Raw genomic sequence first — 23,340 nt, 5'->3', positions numbered from 1 at the left:
CCTCATGTTGAGGTGAAACTCCTTATGTCTTTGTTTATAGCCATTACTCCTTGTCCTGTCACTGGGCACCACTGAAAAGAGTCTGGCACCATCCTCTTGACACCTGCCTCTGAGATATTTATATTTATTGAAAAGACCCTCCCTCTCAGTTTTCTCTTCTCTACCATCATTCCTTTTGGGTTCTATCACTGATCCAACTGGACATTTGATTTGTGTCACTGTTTCTCTTCCTCACTTTTTAACTCAACTAAAATTCATGTTGTCCACATATTTTTTGCTCTTTCAGCAATAAACTATTTGCAATTATAAGCAAAAAGTAATATTTAAACAATACTAAAAACACCCATAGCATTAACAAAAGCGTTAATACACAGAAGTTATCTTCCCCTGAGTAAAACTAAGATAGCATATTTACTGCTCATTATACCATCATCAAACACATGGCAGCACTAGATGAGTAACAGCACATTGCAGCTTGCTGTACTCTCCAACTGCCCTTTGAAGACTAAAAACATTATCATATTCCCAGCTTGCAGAGCCATATAATAGAAAAAAGTACTGTTTTTATTAATGGTACACACACACACAAAAAAAAGAATATTTTTAGAGTACTTAAATTTTCACCATGACCATTGAATCACGGGACATTTCTGTCATTACATATTCTACTTGACTGAATCACTGCATCATTTCCATCTACATGGTTATTCAGTTTTTGTTTTGCCTAGAAAGATTTATTGCAATTACAAAGTGTTAGTTTTGATGATGACATGTGCTTATCAGAAAAGGCAAGGTATTTAAGTAGATCGTGAGACATAAAACTGCCTTCCCTTATTTCTTCTGATTTGATCACATTTAAATCATTAACCAATGGATTTAAAGGTTTTTCATGGCAGTACCTCTGAGACTGACAATCTCACTTCCTTTTACATAAACATATTAATGGTTCCCCTCGTGCAAACAATTGATACAAAAATATGAAACAGACACACATAAGTGTACCTCTTGATTAGCATTCATACAGAGACTTAGAAAACTGACTTTACACCTGCAACAAAATGCTGCTGCTCTTATGGATGCTGAGCAATCAGCAGAGCAAATGAGAGACACCACTTATGAGGCAGAGAATTACTGCATCTCATCAAGATCATTATCTAACCTACAAAAACAGAATCAGAAAACTTAAGACAGTTGTACCAATGAAAGATAAGTGTACCAAAGGCACTCTTGTGTTTGTAATTTGAACTGTGCTATCATGCAGCAAAATGAGGTTCATGCCCCGTTTTGTGGCACAGTTTGCTTATTGCACAATCAGCTACAAGAAAAAGAAAATAGCTACTTTGTGTATCCCAGAGGTGGTTTATTTCTTAAAACCTCTTCTATCCAGGCAATCTGCTCTGTGCCTCTCCTTTGTGCAAGATGGGCAACAGAAACTCTCACAGGATTCAGCTATAGGAGGTGAAGGATTGGAGCAGCTGATGCCCTTGCTTCTGAGGGGGAACCAAAGAAAGGGCAGGGAACAGAAAGACAGGGGGCTGGGCACAGGTTAAGCAGGACTCAGCTCACTCAAGGTGTCTACAGATGTTGTACTGGAGTTAGTCATGTCAGACTCCTTTCAGAGCATGTAGAGAAAACCAGACATTTTATGGTGCAGTTCATTTTTGCTATTTCAAATATATACTTGAGGATGGATAAGCCATGGGCAAAAGTGAACATTTCTCTCTGCTGGCTAGGAAGAAAACCTGAAGTGATGAACTGACACCTATGTTGTGGACACCTACACTTGCTCAGACTAACCCCACACCTTCTGAGTACAGCTCCTGGTCCACTTCTTTGAAGAATGGTGCCTTATTAAGAGCAGGGTTCACATTCTATACCCCACAATCCCTCTCCAGTTCCTGAAGCAGAGCTGGTACCATGTAGGTGTATTGAAAAAAACACTGTGTTAGAGACATTGACTCACAGGATTCCTTGAAGAGCTAAGCAGTGGGATTTACTGGCTGAAAGACTTGTGCTCAAGTCTTTCTAGATGCAACCTTGTTTTTTTAATTTTTTAAATTATAAATGAAACCATCCATGATTTCAAATATTCACTCACCAGCATTTGCACAGAAAGATTTATTTCTGGACCATAATGACTAGGAGAGGAGAGGGGCTTTTTGACCTTTACAGAGTATCTCCCTGTCCAAATCAGTAAACTTTAGGTGGCATTGCAGTAGCCTGTTATAACCTGAAGGTGACAGCTGGGAAAAGTCACTCTCTTGTGATTTTGGCCATAGGTAAACTTTGGACAGAAACTACTGTGAGGCAGGTTGGGAGATCGTGTACCTTGGCTAAAAGGGGATCCCATAAAATTCCTTGACACTGTTCCCAAATTGGTCATAAATATGGCTATCCCCTTGAAGCAGAGTATAGGATAAAATCCCATACCCAGGCATGAATCATAAAAATCCTGCCTAAGCAAAAATAAATAAAATTGTATTTGTAACCATGTAAATGCTGTTAAAGTAAAAATGTAAACTGCTACTCAAACCCTATGTCACCTTCTCAGTCACTTTTTCTCCTGGATTCCCCAAGTCACCTCTTAAGAGTTACTCCTGACCTGTGACTACAATTCTTGCATAAGTACATTAATGTTGCCTGTTCCAACATATGCTAGAGATGATAGCTCTCTTCTTGTTGTGATATGTTGCTGGAGCTGCGAATTTTTGCACATCTGAGGAGAAACAGGTGCAATACAAACACAACTCAGTTCCGTCACACCCAGCTCTTGGGGTAGTTGTTCCTCACAAGGGTTGTTACTGAGACTCAAGAGAAAGTTTGCTTATTAGAGTGGATCCTGTGTGCAACCTTTCTGAAGTGACCACTTCACAGTGCTGTGGAGTACCTCTCCCTAGGCAGAAGAATCTGGTTCTTAACATGGTATGCCTCTAAGTTAAAGAAAACTAACTCCCTCAAAATGTTTTCCTGGTAAATTTTTCCTTTCCTCTCAATAAATACTAAACTTCATCTCAATACATACTTCCTCTCAAAAAATACTAAGTTTTCATTATGCAAAAAGCAAACCAACCCTACTACATATATAAACCAGAGTGTCCAGACTGAAGAAAGCAGATAAGCCTTGTCAAAGAAATCCTCTCACCCTGTCCTGAGCATGAAATCTAGAAAAGAGCTCTTCATGCAAAAGATCTTTAGTAGGATAATTTCCAAAGGGAGAGTAATGGGTAGAAGTTATTTATTTTTATACTTAAATCCTAGGTCACATCTATACCTAATTAATTCAGTGTTTAAGTCTATTATCTGAGAGAGAACACTTCACATCATCAGATCAAATCAAATGGTAGAGCTATAAACAAAACCATCAAGAGCCATATGAAAGCAAAACTAATCCAAACAGCAGACCTGAGATTCTTGCTGGGAAGAACTTTTGGATATTTTAACATGCCTTATAAACAGGAAATCCATTTTCATATACCTGCCTTAAGATAACTTGTCAATTTGACAAGTTGTGTTCTGAGACCAGAGAAATCATTAAAAATAAATGGCTTCACAAGACACCAATTGTGATCCCAAAGACACAAACTTCACCATTAAAAAAATCAACTTGCAGTAGAGTTTCACATTGCAAGCACCATACAAAATAGAAGTAAGTTACCCAGTTAACCCAAGCTTCTTCAGACAGGAACTGTTTTCAGCAGCCCCCCATCTTATCTAACCACAAAACTTCTGTGCTTCACAGATCACAGAATTAAAGTAAAGAAAGACAACTGCCTCCACTAGGCTTAGCATTGACCCAGCTTGACCCGAAGCATAGTCAACCTTCCATTACATAGAGAATTTCTGCTGAGACTGCCAGACATCTAGAGTTTCCCAGAAGAAAAACATCATACTTTTAGGATTCCTGGTAAAGCGATGCTTTTGAAGTGATTAGGCACCAGAAACTGAATTTTTGCAATATGAAAAATGGCTATATGGGTAAATAAAGTAAACTATATATCAGTATCTGTCTGTGAGCATCAAGGACTTTTATAAATACTAAGTAATTTCAAAGCAATTCTTAGGTAACTTACAAAGGTAAAACCCCAATAGTTCATCCAAAAAAACACTGCAGTTTATTCTTTCAGACTTTTGAATGTCTTAAGTCTATGACACTGCAGTTAAATATTTGTAGACCTCTGTCTGAAAATCTAAACAGATTGTCAAATTTCAGGAAATTCAAGCAAGTTCAGGGATGAACCTTCTAATAGAGACCTGAGGACACACAGAAGCTACATCTATTTTTACTGAGGTCTAAGTAACTAGATTGAGACCCGTACAAGAGGAAACAGTAATTCAGCTTCAATATTGCACAGTATTTTCATGCTGTACTCAGATATACCAAATATAGGACCTAACAACACAGTAGAAATCAATACAGATTTAAACAAACTTATCACTTTGGTCCCCTTTTGGAAGTTATATGGCCCTCCCATTCTAAAAATTCCATGCTTATCAAAGTAAAGCAAAGCTGGCACAACATTCAAAAGCCCAATGGTAAAAATATGCCACAGTTGATAAAAAATATTCATACTTTGACAACATGCCAGTGACTTAGAGATCCCATCATCTCTAACTCCCTGGGCTGTTTTTTTGTCTTTTCTTGGTAACTTGAAGAAAATGTAACAGATGCAATAAACTGGTTAGTCAAATGGAATGGTTACAAATCACTCAAAGTGTAATTTAAACACTTTAAATACCAGTATACATACAAAGAAAAAGATAGTGTAAAAATTAAAGGACATATTCAAATGTAAACCTCTGTTAAATTCTCACTAGTCTGATTGATTTGCTGAAAAAGCAATCACATCTGATATGTTTTGATGAAAACCATTCACATGCACAGGGAGGAGACATTTCCAGGGGATAAAAGCTACTGCTCATCAGTAGCATTTACATATGAAGTGCAAGCAGATGCCACTGAAGAGCCAAGCTTTGTTCTGAAGAAGAAGAAAGTCATTGAGTGCCTCAATCTCCTTTTTCCCTTCTCTTTGTGTATCAGACTGGTTGTCAGGAAGCAAGTTGGTACTCACAAGTAATATGAGGTGCTTGTTTTCATCTCTTCTATCTTTGTTTTACTTTAAGACTTGTCAAATGGTTATGTTAATTTAATTTATATGCCATCTAAACTATGAGGACAACTCTGGGCAATAAAAGTTATGCAATCAGAGATCTAATTCCTTTGTCACACAAATACATTAGACTGCTGCTCCTTCTCTGCTTGGAAACTAAGTCAACATTGGACCGATCAACAGCCCTAGCTAGCAGATACACTGCCTGACTGATGCCAGTGACTGTACTTGTTTATCATCTGTCCTTTCCCGTCCTGCAGTGCTGCAGGTCTCCCCCAGCTGAACCCAACCTCCCTTCTTGACCTGTAAAAAGTACTGGAGAATGGAGTTGCTTTTAGAACCATACCTAAAAGGTACAGGAGTGCTCGCACTCTTTCCATAAGAAAATACAATATAAACATGAGTGAAACTACACTTATTAAATAAATTTGTCATATTTTGAAATTATAAAAGACATGCATGTCATAGTTTAGCCATAATCAAAATTATACTTGTGGAAAGCAATAAATTTTCCTAAACCCCACGCTACTTACATATTGGAAATAGCCCAAAGTACAGTTATTGCTGCAATAATATCTCTATTAAAAATCTAGGGAGAAGTTGCAAATAGAAAAGTAAGGAATACTTTTGAGTTAAAATCAAAGATCTACATAACAGGAGACAAAGTCACGATTTATATTTCAGGGAAAAGGAAAAGAGAGCCACATGTAACACTAACTCAACAGAGGGGTAGAACTTTGTTTGAAAATACTAGCCCTTATTAGGAAATCTTTTGGAAGATGAATAACTGAAAGTGAATTATGTTTCTATTAAGGGTAGTGAATTCCTCAGCAAGACGGCAACAGTAAATAAAAGAGAACATGCTTACATTCACTCAATAGTTTAAAAGAATTAAGTATCATTTCTAGAACAAAGAGTTCCTCTTATAAAAATAATCACGTCTTTTTCTTTGTTTTCAGTATTATTCTTCATCCATTTGCTCGTCACACTCAGCCCTTTCCTCACCCTCCACCTTGCTGCAGAAACATTTGGGTGCAGGATTGCACAAAGTTTTTGCAGGGTTCAGGGGAATGCTCTTTGCTGCTGGGTGTCAGGTTTAGAGTTCAGAACTTTTTTTTAGAGTTCAGACTTTTTTTAGATTGGTTGAAAAGAAAAACTCCTCTTAATGTCAGTCTCCCTCCATTCTTCCTTTAGTGCAACACAGCTGTTGTCCTCATAGATCACCACAACTATGCAGAGTAAGCTCTAAGGGCCTGCTCTGGAAAAATATAACAACCCACATAGAAAAGACTGTCACAGAGATAGTACTGAACAGCCAAACAAGGCTAATAAGGAAGCTGCAGGACAGACCACCATGTTTCTGTTAGGCAGTAGAAAGTTACTTTTCAAGTATACACAGTCTAAACTCAAGGAAAAGATTTGCAAACCATGCACTCTTAAGATAACAGAATAGAGATATCTGTAGGTAAGGAAGTTCATATGTAAATGCACATTCTTGCACAGAAAAATGCCTAACTCAAGTAAATGCTCATCTAAGGCACAGAGAACAACACGTGAATTACAGAAGAATAAATTAAACCTGTGGGGAACTGTATAGTTGTAAGAACCATGGTAATTCTGAATTCCAAGATAATTTTCTGAATCTGTCTTTAGAAAATCTAGTATCTTGTAGTATTCCACCTGGATGAACAGGAGATGGCAATACAAAAAAGTAATATCAGAAAAGAAATCCCATGAAAAGAGCAAAGGAATATTATGCTAGACAGGAAACAAAACCAAAAAAAGGCTGTTTCCCTATTGTGCTAAATGCTTTGAGAGGTTTAAGATCACCTCTCTCTGTTCTGACTGTTACTTTATTGTAATTTTAATACAGATATAGAAGTTATTTGTAACTGATTTATACCTGTTTGTTATGCTTTATCTGTCCATCCTATCTAGACCTGTACAAAACCTCTCATTGTATCATAAAATTATTACAAGGTTGGACAGAAAATTAGTCCTACAGACATTACCTAAAAACTACTGAGAAAATTAAAAACAGATTTTTTTTTTCCTAGTAATATCTACTTTGAAATGATGTAGCCTGGAAAGCTGCTTTGCTTTGCTTAATTTCCATGTTTCCCAGACAGGGTTATTTTTAACACAGCATAGTAATGCTTGTTAACAGTCACTAAGTACCTCCAGGGAACCATCATATTCTCCACCACCAGAGGACATTTTGCATAACAGATGGAGTTTTCTTTTCTAAACCTTTACCTAAACTTCAGTCATTCAGCAATGAGGGAAAGCCCTCTTCAGATCAGTTTTAGAAAGTGAAATGTGGGACAGTCAGTCGGATGAAGATGGGGTTCTTAAAGCTGAACTGAGCTCACAAAAGAAGCACAGATATACTGTGGGGTACAAGGTGTCATTTTTCACAGCCAGCACGGCTTCATGAGAGGAAAGTCCTGCTTATCAAACCTGATTTCCTTCTATGACAAGGTAATCCACCTAGTTGATCAAGGGAAATCTTTTTGGATTTCAGTAAAGTTTTCAATACCATCTCTCACAGGGTCCTTCTGGACAAAATGTCCAGCACACAGCTGGATAAACACATCATGTGGTGGGTGAGCAATTGCTCATGGGTCAAGCACAGAGGGTAATAGTGAATGGGGTAACATCAGACTGGTGACTTGTCACTAGTGGGGTTCCACAAGGCTCCATCTTAGGCCCTGTGCTCTTCAACATCTTCATAAATGACTTGGATGCAGGACTGGGAGGCGTACTAAGCAAGTTTACAGAAGACACAAAACAGGAAGGAGCTGTTGACTTACTTGAAGGCAGGGACGCCCTGCAGAGAGACCTCAATAAATTAGAGGACTGGGCAATCACCAACCATAGGAAGTTCAACAAGGGGAAGGGCCAGATTCTGCACCCGGAATGGGGCAACCCTGGATGTATGTATGGACTGGGAATGAGATGCTGGAAAGCAGTGTCAGGGAAAGGGACCTGGAGGTCCTGGTCTGTAAAAGTTGAATCTGAGTCAGCAGTGCCCTGGCAGCCAGGAGGGCCAACCGTGTCCTGGGGGGCATCAGGCAAAGCATTGCCAGCCAGTCGAGGGAGGAGATTGTCCTGCTCTGCTCTGCACTGGTACAGCCTCACCTTGAATATTGTGTGCAGTTTTGGGCACCACAATGTAAGAAAGATATTAAGCTCTTAGAGAGGGTTCAAAGGAGGGCAATGAAGATGGTGAAGGGCCTTGAGGGGAAGCTGTATGAGGAGTGGCTGAGGTGACTTGGTCTGTTCAGCCTGGAGAAGAGGAGACTGAGGGGAGACCTCTACAACTTCCTTGTGAGGGAAAGAGGAGCAGCAGGCACTGATCTTTTCTCTGTGATGACCAATGACAGAACATAAGGGAATGTCCTAAAGTTGTGTCAGGGGAGGTTTAGGTTGGATGTTAAAAAGAGGTTCTTCACCCAGAGGGTGGCTGGGCACTGGAACAGGCTCCCCAGGGAAGTGACCACAGCACCAAGCCTGATCAGGAAGTGTTTGGATGATACTCTCAGGCACATGGTGTGACTCCAGGAGATGGTCCCATGGAGTGCTAAGGGTTGGACTTGATGATCCTTGTGGGTCCCTTCCAACTCAGCATATTCTGTGATTCTGTGATTATCAGGACTTCACTGCTCATTGACAATTTCCTCACTTAGATGACAGGATCTTATCTGAAATTGGGAATTTGGAGCTTAATTCAACAGAACATACAGAAAAACATTCATTTACAAGAATAATTACAGGAATACATGAGTATTTAGTCTCCAACAATGGAATTTGAAAAATCTATCAAGTCTCATGTATATATTGTTCTAAAAAAAATGCATTAATTTAATGCACTGATTTCTGATAAAATTTAACTTAAAAAATAATGTCATGACAAAACATGACATTTTACTTGCTCTGCTTATGCCACAGATAGTACTGCTAGCCTGAGCCACAGCAAGACAAAGTAAATATGATTCTGAACTGTTTTAAAAACATGAATAATATGTAATCATATTTTTCATATTTGATTTGTTCTTTGAGTTCCATTACAACTTCATATGTTCCAGTCCTTGCAAAATTCCTATTGTTTTGAAATTTGAAAAAAATACACCAAGAAAAAATTGGAGAGCTGTAATATCTTTCTATGAAGAATGGGAAAATCTGAGCTTTAAATAGATAATGCTGAGAAGTCTTTGGAAGTCACAGTTCAGATTTTAAGTTATTTACTAACTCCATTGACAAGAGTGAGTTAGGGTTCATGCAATGCAAGTCATTCTATGCTTGGCAGCCCTATGTGCCTTCCCCTTAGGCATACAGTCCTTGTTCCCAGTCAGAGCTGGACTACTGAGCAAGAGTAAACAAAGATCTGGTCTGTCACAGCAATTCATATTTCAGTGAGATTTAGGAGCTAGAAAGGAACGCCAGATCAAACAAAAAATTCACATTCTGTAAAATACTTAATAAATTATGTTCTTTATAGTAAGTGGAGTAAAACATCAACCTAAAAATCCTTTCTATGATACAATACTATTTATTACTTTCAGAGATTATGATATATTTAAAATAACAACTCACTGTATACAAGCATCTATATTCTAGTCTCAGACAGAGTGTATTTTTGAGCAACACAACATTAATTGCAATCTGGGCTTCAAATACACCTACTACATTTATCATTTAATCCAACTGCGTGATTAGATACTTTCTGACTTAAAATTCATGGGTAGTGTAGAAAAGCATTACAATCTTTTTGCTAAAGCTGACCAAGTGAAAGAATCACTTCAACTGCTCATCTGGCAATAAAAGAAAACCATGGGAAAGGGATGAGATATTTGATGATATAAATAAACAATACTCTTACTTACCTTAATTTAGATTACCCTGACTATGTGAGAGGAATGCTGCAATATGAGTGTATCTTATGCTAGGCTGAAGCTCTTCTTTCTTTTCCTTCTTTTAGTAAGAAAGAACCCTTAGGGTCAGGTCCTGCTCCCACTGAAGATGAACAAAAGTCTTCACTGGGGTTCAGGAGCAGGACAAGGACTTTAAAACATTTTTCTTTCCTTTAGTATCTTTCTGTACGAGCTTTTGTCCCTTCAGGCTATGCAGATATGAAGCTTTTAAGATTTCTAAAGTTCTAATAGTTAGAAGTCTTATGTTCCTAATGGAACATCATGCTGTCATCTAATTTATCTGAAACCACTGCCCCAATTTCCCAGTGTTATTTAAAAAAAAAAAACACAACTGGATTTACTCAACTAAGAAATAAAAGGTAGTTTTTAAAAACATATTTTATGCCACTACAGGTACAATCTTTCATCCGAGTTGCATAACTGCCATTTATTTGCTCAAATTCCAGTTCCTACATTCATACTCAACTCTGCTGCTAGAAGAAATTTCCTATATATAAAAAGCTTCTCAAAGCCAAACCATTACCCACTGCTGATACCCATATATATCTCTTTGCATTTCCTTGCCTACCTGTAAAAAGGACAGGAAGTTGTTACAGTATGTATTCTAAAAGGCATTTTTATATTGTTTCTTGCAGATGTTTAATGATCAAAGAAAATTAATATCACAGAAATTTATTTACAGCTGGAAAATCTTCTCTCTTGAGTGGTCTATATTCATATACATGTAACACAGATGCCATTGAGGAAATAATGGTAAACCATATTTGGTAAGAGTCCTGTTTCCAAAGAGTGTGTGTCTCACTCACCTGTTTGACTAAGTTGAGATGTGCTTCTGCTCCTTCGAGACACTATGGCAACCACTTTGGCACTAAAGCTGGAACGCCTTTTCTTCCCACCTGTTCCAACCATGCCGACAGCCGTGTCCGACTGACTCCCGTCAATGTGCTCCAGCTTATACATCTCTCCGCTCACACTTGTGCTCTTAGTGATTCTCCCTGAAGTCCCCATCCGTCTGCCTTGCATTTTAGGAGTAAATGTACTACAGTTACAAAGTAAAAACAAACATATTAATTTGTCTGTGAAAGAGCATTTCCAAAAGCCTTTTTTTTTAATTACTAAATTAATTTTAATTCTTGATATATTTTCATTTCCTTGGTTCAGCAATAAAAGCTTAATTTGATGCTGCTCAGAGTACATATTTCCAGTACTATAATTTCTTCTTTGCTTCTTTGAGGGAAATAAATAAAATGAACACTTTCCTATGTTTTTGAATGACAGAAAGAGAGACATGCAAGATTTAAAGGTTATGTGAAGCCTTCCTGCCTATATTCTCAGAATACACAAAGAAATAAACCAGTAATTTTACAACCAAAATGGTTAAGATGGACCAGTAGTTTAACATGTGTCGTATCGGTACTATTCACCGAAGTCCTAACAGAAATGAGGATATCATCACCTATATTTTCATACTTCACAGAGATAATACAGAATGCAGTATTTTTTAGGTCTTCACTCTCTCACTTCAAGGCAAGTGCAATAATCACAGTATGAAGGCAAAATAATTTTGAGGCAAAATCCCTAATAATCCACTAGAACTTTCATTGACAGAAAGATTAATCACTCTGTTAGTTCTGTTTGATTTCCTTTAGCTATTGCATTGCATTCAAATGTTTCCGTACAAATCCTTTTTCTGCTCCTGCACAAAGAGGCAGGATAAAGTATTCAGAAACATGGTCTAGAGAACAATTTCAAATACACACAGGACATACTAATACATAGACCTAACTCCATTATGACCAAGCAATGCCCTAGCTCTAATGGCAACATAAACTTAGTTGTCACTCTGTAGAGACACAGAAATTTAAGCTGCAGTTAGACTCACTTCAGATGTAGTTGTTAAATCAACCAGGCACATAGGAATTTCTTGATCTTGTATTGCTGATTAGTAGACCAGCTGGGTTTTTTTCAGTAATTCTGTATTTTGAAGTCAAATTATTTGTTGACAAACAGCCCTGCTGTCCCTTCCAGCAGGTTCTCTTCCCAACAGATGTGATGGTCTAATCTTGTCCCTCAACCCCAACACCATTATCCACAAAATAAGGAAGAGAAGGGTTAGAAGGGTTAGAAGTTTCAAACAGGTAAAAAATCAGGCCAGGGAGAAATGAAGGTGTCTGCGAGAGAAGAATTACATCTTTTGACTTCTATGGATATGAGCTCTGCTAAAGTTTAAATCAGTCCTGCTCAAAGACAGATACAGGAAAGTATAAAATAATGTATACCTAAATTATGTTTTACTGACAGTTACCAAGAGTTAGTAATGTGTGACCATAGGTAAGAGCAGATAAAAATGGACAGTATTTTTTGAAGAAGAAGCTGGAAAAGTAAAGTCTTTGAACAGAAAAAACTTAACAGAAAGATCACTATCAACCTCTGCACAGGCTTTTAACTATGCTCAGCACTTAGGATCTACTCCTGTTAAGTTCAGATAAAAAAATAGCTACTAATCAAACAGAACACGGTGCTGTGATGCACTGAAGTACTCAAGAACAAATTTTAGTGGACCACCTGAGGCAGACTGAAATTAAAATAGGTTCTGTCTTGTTCCCTCCTATCCCACAGCAACTTTAGTAACTGGCTTTTGAGTTTGCATGGCAAAAACAATGACACATGTATTCTGATGTTTCTCCATCAAATTCCTTTGTATTTTATCACAGGTCTCCCCCAGCACACAGTCTCTCACAAGTATGTGAGCACAGACATACATATTCAATCATTCTAAGAAGAATTTTAACTGGAAGAAAAAGCAAACTCAAAAAAGACCATCTTCCATAAATACACAAGTATCAAGGAAAAGGTTTTGTGTAAGGCAAACTAGTTCTGTTCAATTAAAAATAACATCAAACTGAGAAAAAATGCCCTAAAATATTTCCCATTTTCAAAATAGACTGATTTTTTTGAGGGAGGTTAATTCTTGGCTTTAATATAAACTGTGTACCTAATATAGTACAGGTGTTTACTTCATACGCTACATATACTGCTGCTTTCTAAAGTTGCAATGATCTCTAAATGATTATATTTTTATTGTTGCTCACAGAATGCAATAACCTCAACTTTACAAAATATCTAACCTAGTATCTAACCCAGCAGCTACTTTTCTTTCAAGTAACACAGTCTTTTCTTTACCTCTCCACACTGTCACATGAAAAAATATTCATTGGGATTGCCACATAAGTGTCATTCTTCAAACTGCAAATTAATTTTAAAAAACATGTGGCAAAAATCAAAAACCACATGTTGAAATTTCTGATAAACATACTTTTTTTACAATTTGAGAAGATTTAGTGAAATTTTTCTTTGTTAATTTTGGAGCTGAATATTGGCTCATAGATTTAGCACACACTTGGGCTATGACCAGAGAATCTTAACAAACGTCTTCTCTTTAATAAGTGATGTTACTAACTTGTACACTTATCAAGAGAACCTTAAAACTAGAGATTAAATGAACAGTGTGATAATGGTGTCTGAATATGCAAGCAATCTGCATCGCTAGTTCAGAATGCTGTCACACAATCCCTGTATTCAAACAGCAACTTTGATCCCCAAATCAGTGTATCAGGGTTGCCAACAACATTCCTACACCAGCCAGTTTGCAATGTTGAGTCTCTTTTCCTCCTCTGCTGAGGAGATAAGGGCCCAAAGTCCTGCCCATAGGGAGCTAGAAGGCAACACCATTAACTGGCTTGGTTCTCTGGAGGAGGAGACATGGCCATTTCAAGCAGAGGGCAGAGCAAAGGTAGGGTCTGACACTTGGAGGGAGTAAAATCACACAGGTTCCATTTTTCAGGGGTTCTACTTCCTACTTTGATTAGACACGGACAATTCCTTTTCACCTGGATAATTCCTTTCCCCCAGCACTTGAAACTGGATTTTGAGCCATGAAGTTGTTAGTTCTTGAGTTTATGCATTGGTACATCAGTAAGAGAGGAAAGAAACTGAAAATACTTCTTTTGAGAGCATCTCTTGACATTTGAGCTTTATTGACATGTACTTTTCTGACATACTAATCTATAAACCTATAATTTCCAACAATAAAGTTTAATGGACTATAAAATATTATGGAGTTTGCTCTACTGAATTTCAGGTGTTTTCGAATGTAATAAATTCTAAAATCATGATTTTTTATGCCAGTCTTCACCAATTTTTTTTTTTTTACAAAGGACCTGAAATACTCTAATTTCACATTATTTAATATGAATTTAGGAGACAGTGATGTCCATCAGCTGAGAAATAAGAATAGATAGTATGGCAACCTTTGGGAAAAAAAAAATTGCTGTATGAATTCCCTAATTCAGGGACTATGGATACTTTCTCATCAATAGAAAATTTGCATTCTTCAAAGACCCATATAAATTTCATGTTTGATTCTTTGTGACAGGAAGAAGGAACTAGAAGATTCACCTTAATAAAAAAATTGAGAAATTTAGAATTTAGATTGATCTTGTACTTGTTTTTACCTTGCAAATATGAAGTTCTACTTTCCTAGGAAATATGTTCTAGTGTACTAGTACAAACTAGTTATTAATTTGCTAGAAATGGGCTTAATGGGATAGGACCAAGGATCCTACAGCTGTCCAATACTTTCCCTTGTCATAACAAAGCAAACAGATTAAGATTCCCTTGTGGTCATCTAATCCCTGGGCTAGTTTGTTATTTGTCATAAATTGGAACAATCTCAAAAGGACGAACATTTAAAATTCAGTCTTCTTATATCATGTAATTGAGCACCCTTAGAACACAATATTTTTCCATTACATTACTGTCTATCACTTGAAGAAAAACTTGTATCTTAACACTGTTACTTTCTTCAATACTGTTAATCAATGAAGCACAAAGACGAAAAGGACCTGCATGAGTTTACATATATCTCTTTGCACTTAACTGTTCTGATAATAACATCAATAAAATCTCGTTTTTCTTTACTGGACTAGCTGGGAGTATTAACATGTATTTAACATTCATTTAAATGCAGATGCAAGGTTTTGCAGGCTTGTGGCTAAAATTTGTAAATTATAAAATTATATTTAAACCCAGTTATCATAACACAATAAATAAATACAGTTTTCAGTATCAGGGTAATGAAGAGTAACATAAGTATAGTCCATTCAGTCATAAATCAAATAATTCGCCACATTTTTATTTAAAATTATATTTTGATCTTTAAGAAAAAATCTTATGCTATGTGTAATAATTTCTAATTACTGTCAAAACAACATAATTGATGTGCATATTAAGAATGGTTACAGACAATCAATATTTGCTCTGTAGTACTTCACTGGCATGAAAAACGTCACTGGATTTTTAATTTTTTTTTTTTTTTTAATGAAGTAAACCACTAAAGCAAACACCCCTTTGACCCCAGCAAGAGCAGAGCTGCCTCCCCAGCACTGGGGTCACACATTATCCCCAGGTCCCTGCATCAGCTGGGAAGACACCACTCTCTTTACCAAGAGAAAAATGCTTACATTTCCTGCCAAAACTTATGCAGTTGACATGGATCCTATCGAAAGTGGTATCTGAACTACAGAAGGCAAAATCAAGACTGTGATCATACATCAGCCATCAGGGTTGCGAAAGAAAGCAGCACATTCAGTTTTGCAAGCTGCTCCTACCAGAAAGTTGTATCTGTGGGAATGAAGAATGAGCTACTAAGTTAAAAATCTTATTGAAAGAGGAGTTTGAGTTACAAGCTATCACAAAAATCAACTCTGAGGCAAATTCTAAAAAATGAACACACTGCAAGGGCATTGTGGATTATACTTGCTTATATTAAACTACAGCACACGCTACTATATAGAACTGGAACAAAGCCAAGTACTTGTATTAAACCATTATATAAATTTTAATATGCAGATATCTAGTATATATACATGGAAGATCCAAAAAAGTATACCGGAAAAATCCTTTGAGTTGAGAAAATCAGTATATAGATATACACTCAGTATTTCTCAGTACTTGCATAAAATACCTGCATATTCCACCTGAAAAAGAAATACAGCAAGACACAGGAAGCTAGAAAAAATATTGCTCGTAAACTCACCTATGTAATATCTGGAAGTATATCCTTTCAGGGGAAAAATCTGACGTGATTAGCCATTGTTAAAATTACAGCATTTCCTTCATTCTTTTAGATTTACTGATGACGTAAAAAAAAATACTTTAGGTGTTTATTTTCATGATCACTCATTTTTACTCCATTCATTTTTCCAATAATGCGAGCCATGAATAAACAAATAATCCCCTATATTCTTTGCTGTATAGATGATATTATAGTGAGTTCTTTGCACACAGTTGCAGTAACTTGAATCTTTCAACAGAATCCCTGGCCTCCACTGGCATGAGGTGGTGCGCTTCCCCTCTCTCCTGCTGAATGCAGCATCACGTACTATTTCATAGCCCCTGTGGCACCTTTTTGCAATGAGGTAGCTCGTGAATACTAATAACCTCCTAAACATGTAATAGTTGTGGACCAAAGGGAAGACGAGCACTCCTTTATAATAAGAAACATTACATTTCTAACAATAAAATGTACTGTTATTAGTAATAATGATATATAATCAATAAATCCAAACACTTAATTACTTATCTACCAATTGCCCTGTCATTTTAAGAAAATACATTTATATTTACATATGACATATAACATCTGCTGCAATATTAATTTCTGTACAGGTTTTAATAAATATTTATTAGCATTAATAAATTAATTCAAACATGGTGCTTTACAAACCAAAGGACAAACACATATCCAATATTATAATTCTCTCTAGTTAGACAAGAGAATTTTTTAGACCATTAAAAAGTTAGTTGATTTAATCAAATAATAATTTTGTACAGTCTGTACCAGTTGAAGGTACATATTGATTTAACATGCCCATTGATCATATATTAAATCTATGAAATAGCTATTAGAATCACAACCCCCCCTCTTGCTTTTCCTGTAAAGTCACGATATTAGAGCCCTATTGGTGTATTTAGATAGCTGAAAACCAGTAATTTGTAAGTTAAATCTGTTCTTGACAATATTCCTAGATTATATAAAAGTGCTCCTCAGTGACACAGATACTGCCTCTGGAATGACACTGTCCCAGCCCCACTGTGCTCAATGTGTAAAATCTCACTGAGGTGAGGGTCGGGGAAGATTTCATTACAGAAGTCTCCTCTGTGAGTTTAACTGGTTAAAATCCTCCTTTGGAAGATCAGGAGATTTCCATGTTGGTATACAGTATCAGAATTTTTGTTTTGAAAATGCTTTTCTGAGTAGTACAGTGACAAGTGAATCATGCAATTGTCACAGCTTTGACAGATTTCTGCTTTTTCAACTTTAAAATTTGTATTTCTCCATGAAATGAAATAATAATGATTCAGAAAGTCTGAGCATTACAAAAGATAAGCAGATTTTAAATATTTTTCAAGCAAAAGATAAGCAGATTTTTATTATTTGCCATGAACATTTCAAGTTAATTTATATTCTCTGAAACAATCAGACCAATTGCCTCCGTATGCGGGAGCCTGTGTGTCTGCCTGTTCATATTCTCTGAAACAAGCAGACCAATTGCCTCTGTATGCGGGAGCCTGTGTGTCTGCCTGCTTGTACTGAAGGCACTGTCAGCCTGAAGCCAACTAATGACATGAACCATAAAATGGAACCAACACAAAAGCAGTTTGTTATCCCAGGCGTGCTGCTTGGGGTTAACTATAGCTATTAATGCTTATGTGGACAGGCTGATGTGAAACAAAGGGCAAACAGCTCCAATGACCCAAACTTGACCACATACAGCCACAAATATGTTAAGTGTACCAAACACAAGCGAGCACCTAAACCTTAAGTCTATTTCAAGAAAATGAGGGGGAGGGTGTATAACAAATACAAAAATGTGTAGCTCAACTCTGAACGAAGGAAACTTGCCTCAGCATCAAGAAAGCTGAATTCATCAGTTTTTCTTTCTTTGCATGACATTCAGGAATAACATATTATTTTCCCTGTTAAATGTTGCATTGCTTTTTTTCCCTCCAAATAATGATCTACGGAAATCCTGTGATCTCTCTTCATGAAAAAAGGCTACATCTTTGATATTAAATAGATTGCTCGCTGCTCCTTTACAAAAGTGATAGCAAATACAAAGAATAGCAACAGGCAATAGCCACAAAAAGCTAAATGGAAGACTGTAAGGTTAGGACTGACAAAGAAAATATAGATAAAATTTTTAAAAATATAGTAAACTGAGATGAAGGTAAGGCAAGTTAGACCTACTCTGAGGTCTGAGACATGGCTAAAACTATTTTCCTGTGTTTCTTTTATCTAAAAATAACATGTACTGCCTGTTTGAAATATTAGCATAATGTTCTTACACTAAAAGTTTCTGGATTATATTTTGTCTTAATCAACTTCAATAATTAAATGAAAAACCAATTAAAATAATTTTTCAGTCTTTTTCTAATCATTAAGGAAGACTGCTGGTAATGTGACAGTTTCTTTGAAAGAGGAAACGTAATTAGACAATTAAAAATGTGGAAGCAATGCTCCATAGTACATATTTCATGTACAGATGTTCTGAAGGGATTAAAGACTCCATCTCCCTCCCTCTCTGACAGACACATAAAGCAGTTTATAATGATGGATTTGCAAAAACCATTATCTTTAGATAATGAACAATTAGAACATTAATTACTTTGCCTTCACCTTGGTTTTGTACATAAATGACCTCAGAACAAGAAGTAATATCTGTAATATACTCTTTGGGGGTAAAGAGGATACACTATATTTTTTAAGCAGCTTATCTTAAATGTTTTCATATATCTTGCCTTCATGATAATAATTTGAAGGCTATTGCTCTTTATTTCCCCCCACAAAAAGCAAGAGTTGTGACTCAGGTCACATCAGAGTGCCTGCCCTTGCCCTAAGAGAGATCACCTGAGCAGCAATATTAATTTATCACCGTACATGCTCAGTATCTTTCTCTCCTTAATGAAACTGGGAAGTGTACTAGGTAATTAAACAGTTTTGGTGTGCAGTTTTGAGTGCAGTGATTAGGACGGTCACAAAAAAAGTAAGATTGGCAACTTCAAGTATTGCAGTGCATTGTGAAGGAGCAAGATTCAGGATGGGAACAGTTCCAGGTGTGGAGAAAAACATACGGCAATTGACAGGACTTTATTATATGGACTTTACAGTTATTATATGGACTTTACTATTATTTTGTGATTTCATTGTATCCACACTACAAAGTGCACAGCCTGGGCATGCTCGGGCTCCCCATGAGTTTGCCTGCTCCCTGCTCCCCCGCTCCCTTCTCTGATAGGCTGAAGAAGCTGCAGAGAAGACATAGTTACCATTTGCCCTTTTCCTCCCCCTTTTGCTTGTGTCCCTACCCTGATTTGTCCCCCTGTTTGTCTGTCTCATGCTCCACCGCATGTTCTGGCCCTTTCCCCACCTAAAACTTATAAAACCCCTACACACCTCAATAAAGCATCCCATTTTCCACCTCTACCTTGTCCCTGAACCTATCCATGCTGTGTCATGGCCCCATTCCCCTCCCCCCTTGGACCGTGGCAGTGCATGCTTACATTGTGGAGATTTTAGATACAAAATGCCTTGCCTGTTACTCATATCTATTCTGTTTGTCAAACACGACGAATTTAGGTAGAAATTTTCCATGCCTGCTTTCTACCCAAGATTGAATTTCTTCTTTTTTTTATTCTAAGTCCCAGCTGAAATAACATGACAGATTGTCTGGCCCTTTTAAGGGAAAAGAAAAGAAAAAAATAATCCATATTGTACTGTCGCGTAATAAACAAATAAATAAATTCACTTTGCTTTGAGAAGTACTTATGACTAGAGCCCGACGGAAAGATTCCAATGAGGTGATTCTTCTATTTGGTACAAAATGTTTCTTTCGAGTATTTGTGAATTTGGTAAAACATCTTTAAGTCATAACTCTCATGCTAAGAGGCCTCAGAGATCAACTCTTAAGACACCAGGAGATTTTCTTGTCACAAAGCAACATTGCACTCACTCACAGGTCCTATTGCTAAAAAAACTGTACATTTCCTAAATATTATTATTTTGCCTCAAGGTCAGAGGCAGAAAGTCAGTATTTCCCAGGAATTGCATCTCTTTGCTATTCTGCATCTGGGAAAGTTAGCTAAACTGTCCAGGATGCAGGGAGGCTTCCTCTTTGTTGGCCATCAGGAATGATGCGTTACAAAGTCATCTGACTGGAGTGCAAGAAAGCAAGATGGACAATAGTCCCTGGAAGGAAAGAGAGTGGTTCATCGTGATACTGAAGTAGGAAGAGAATAAGAAAACTTGAGGAATAAATTCTTTTTATCGCTCTTTCTGAAAACAGAATCACATAATTACAAAGTTGAGTCAGAATAACAGAATATTCTAAGTTGGAAGGGACCCACAAGGATCAACAAGTCCAATTGTTAAGTGAATGGCCCACACAGGGATCAAACCCAGAACAATAACCCTTGATGTTATTAGCACCATGCTCTAACCAACATTTCCTAAAATTCCTGACACTGAACAAAAAATGTCTTTCCAGTATACCACCATAAGTACTTATTATATTATGACCCTCCCATGAGATGGTCAGTTTATTTTTTGTAGTCACAAAACACTCACTATCCCCTTGCTTTTGCAGAGAAAGCGCACTGCTTTTTCATGTACCATTTATACCATTTTGCATGATGAACCCAGCAACCACGCAAACTGTGTGATCTTTTAGTATCTCACTGGGCTAAACAAACAAGAAAGTTAAAGAATCACATATGGGTTTTGCTCCAAACCTTCCACATGCTGAGGGGATTGCATCCATAGCATCAAAACAGAATAAACTCACACACAACAGGCAGCATATGATCACCAACAAAGACATGTCTGAATGACTTGTCAATCCTCACATGAAAATATCAGGCAGGGACCTGAAGAAATTGATTTCCCAGAGCAGTAATTAACTTAGTGAGCCAGAAGACCATCCCTTCTCTTTCTATAGTTCACCGCTCATTCTCTGTGATTCTCTATGATTCCCTATGATTCCTGTGACTTTGCCTCAAAGTCTTTTTGCTGAATAAATACTCTTTCTTTGCAAGAGTGAATACTATCACCATCTTGAAGTTTTAATAAGGATGCTCCATCATTGCTCAGAGTTGATGACAACCAGAACACAAATGTCCACTTCTGTGAAGCTCTTAATCTTTGCTAACCCTGCTAGGAAATTTGCAATAGCTACAAATTTCATTTTGCACTGTTTTAAAATTGTATTACCTTTCAAGACAATTTGGTTTGGACTGTTCAGTCATATTCATTATTTCTCAGTTTTGAATTTTTGTATTTTAAGCAAAGTAACAGACACACTACTACTGCTCGACACAGTTACACTGAAGGCTGACAAGTTTTTCATCAGCTTGAACTTTGGGTGCAAAAACACACTGAATAGTGTAATTGTTTAAAAGATCACTCTGTATTGACAAATATCAGTTAGTCTTCTAGGGGGAAGCTGAATAAAAGTATCAGTTTTTTAAGCACACAGAACTCTCCCAGCTTGTAAATAACATGATGAACATGACTATCTTCTTTTTAAATCCAGATATAAAATGCTACCATTACGTCAATGTCTTCCAGAGCACAATGTTCTGAATAATCATTAAAAATTTACTAATTCTTGTAAAAAAGTATCACTATCCTGAGTATAGACTTGTTCAAGAGTTTTAAGTTTTCCCTCTCTGTGAAATTCACATTGTTTTTTTGCCTTATAAACTTCCAATTCAGAAAAAAAAAAGACAAAAATTACTGAACTTCAATTTTTGATTCAGATATGAGATTTCTGAGCTTTTAGCCTTGTTTCCTTTGCTCCTTATGCAATCCTTATAGTTTCTATCACTCATTCCCCTATTGGCTTATGGAGATATCAAGGTTTTGGAAGCTTTGCAAAGCCTGATAACTAGGAAGATAAAAGATACACTGAATAAGGTGCCCTTCTGAAGAAAGGTTGCTATATGATCTCAGTACTGCTCTATTCTCTTTGTTCTGCCAGTTGGACATCTGGATAGGTGAAGATCATGGAGACAGAGCAGAGGAGGGAGATGACTGCAGTGTGGTCTGCTAGGTTGTGACAGTGCACTAATTGAGTTGCTCAAAAATATCTTGTATGCACAGACTTTTCACTGCAATATTAATTAATATTTTCACTAAATATTAAAGTTGAGTTATCTACCCTCCATGTTGTAGTTAATAGTTGTATACCTCTTGTGATCAGAGCACTAAAGCAAACAGGTAGCAGAAACACATGTACTGTGAGATACAAGAGACAGGGCAAATAACCATACTAAATGTGGAAAGCCTACACCAAAAAAATTATTCAATCTAGTACTCACTATTAATGGTCTTGATTTCACCTCATTCTATTCTTGCAGTAGGAGTTTGATTAGCAACTATGGAGTGCATTAGTTTTGCTGATTTTAAAGCATCCTATGCTTTGACAATACTGCTTCTTATAATGTTATGGCCATATGCTATTCTCTGCATTATTGACATCCTCTTTGAATTGAATAAACACTAATACCAGTCACATAGTAAAATGTTAATGTAAAAATTCTATTTTTAAATAAAGATCTTACAATGGAAAATTACAGGTTGAAAAGAAATCTTCTGAAAACATAGCAGACACATGGCTAGGAATCCAAAGAGGGTTTCGATTGTTTGGTTTTAGTAGTAAGACTCAAGGAAAGTCTTCAGTCTGGCAGCAGCATTGGCTATATTACGGATGCTCCCATTCTAGTTATGGGAGGGGAGATGTTCTCCACTGCAATATCAACTAACTAATCTCACTATTTAAACACAGAACTATAAACCACTGAAGCCATTGCACAATAAACATTACTTATTCCATTATATAAGAAAATTAGTCTCTACTTAGTGAGCCTAAATGTCTCGTTTAGAGCAGAAACCTTGACTAAAAGGAAACAGTCTTACACAGGAAATTACCAACAATATAATAAATGTCATAAATATAGAAGTTTTCTTCTGATATTTATAGCAGTCTTTTTTTTTGTATCAAACTGAAATTCCATTACTGTTTTAGTCATTTGAATAAAAGTTAAAGCAGTAAAATATCTTATTTCTAATACTGACTTTAATACCTTGTATTTAAAAATTGCAAATAAATAATTTAAAAAAACAGAGGAAAATCAAAGCATATGGTCACTATTACTGTGTGCTTAAGCAGCTTGCTAAT

At 36.7% G+C, this 23,340-nt stretch overlaps 1 protein-coding gene across 50 annotated transcripts in view; it reads right to left on the bottom strand.

Annotated features, from left to right (window-relative positions):
- RIMS1 (regulating synaptic membrane exocytosis 1) overlaps positions 1–23,340 on the bottom strand; it is a 191,849-nt gene that overhangs the window by 27,731 nt on the left and 140,778 nt on the right. For 34 of the 50 annotated variants that reach the window (XM_027644811.1, XM_027644818.1, XM_027644821.1 and 31 more), the window contains one exon: positions 10,849–11,081. The exons of the other annotated variants lie outside the window; for them this stretch is intronic. In XM_027644811.1, coding sequence (XP_027500612.1) covers positions 10,849–11,081 — 233 coding nt within the window. The remainder of the gene's footprint in view (positions 1–10,848; positions 11,082–23,340) is intronic. 50 annotated transcript variants of the gene reach the window in all.

The sequence above is a fragment of the Corapipo altera genome, unplaced genomic scaffold, assembly GCF_003945725.1.
Source record: "Corapipo altera isolate COAL_440 unplaced genomic scaffold, ASM394572v1 2, whole genome shotgun sequence".
NCBI lineage: Eukaryota > Metazoa > Chordata > Aves > Passeriformes > Pipridae > Corapipo > Corapipo altera.
Note: the sequence above shows the minus strand (reverse complement) of the source record. Positions and strands in the feature narration are given on the sequence as shown.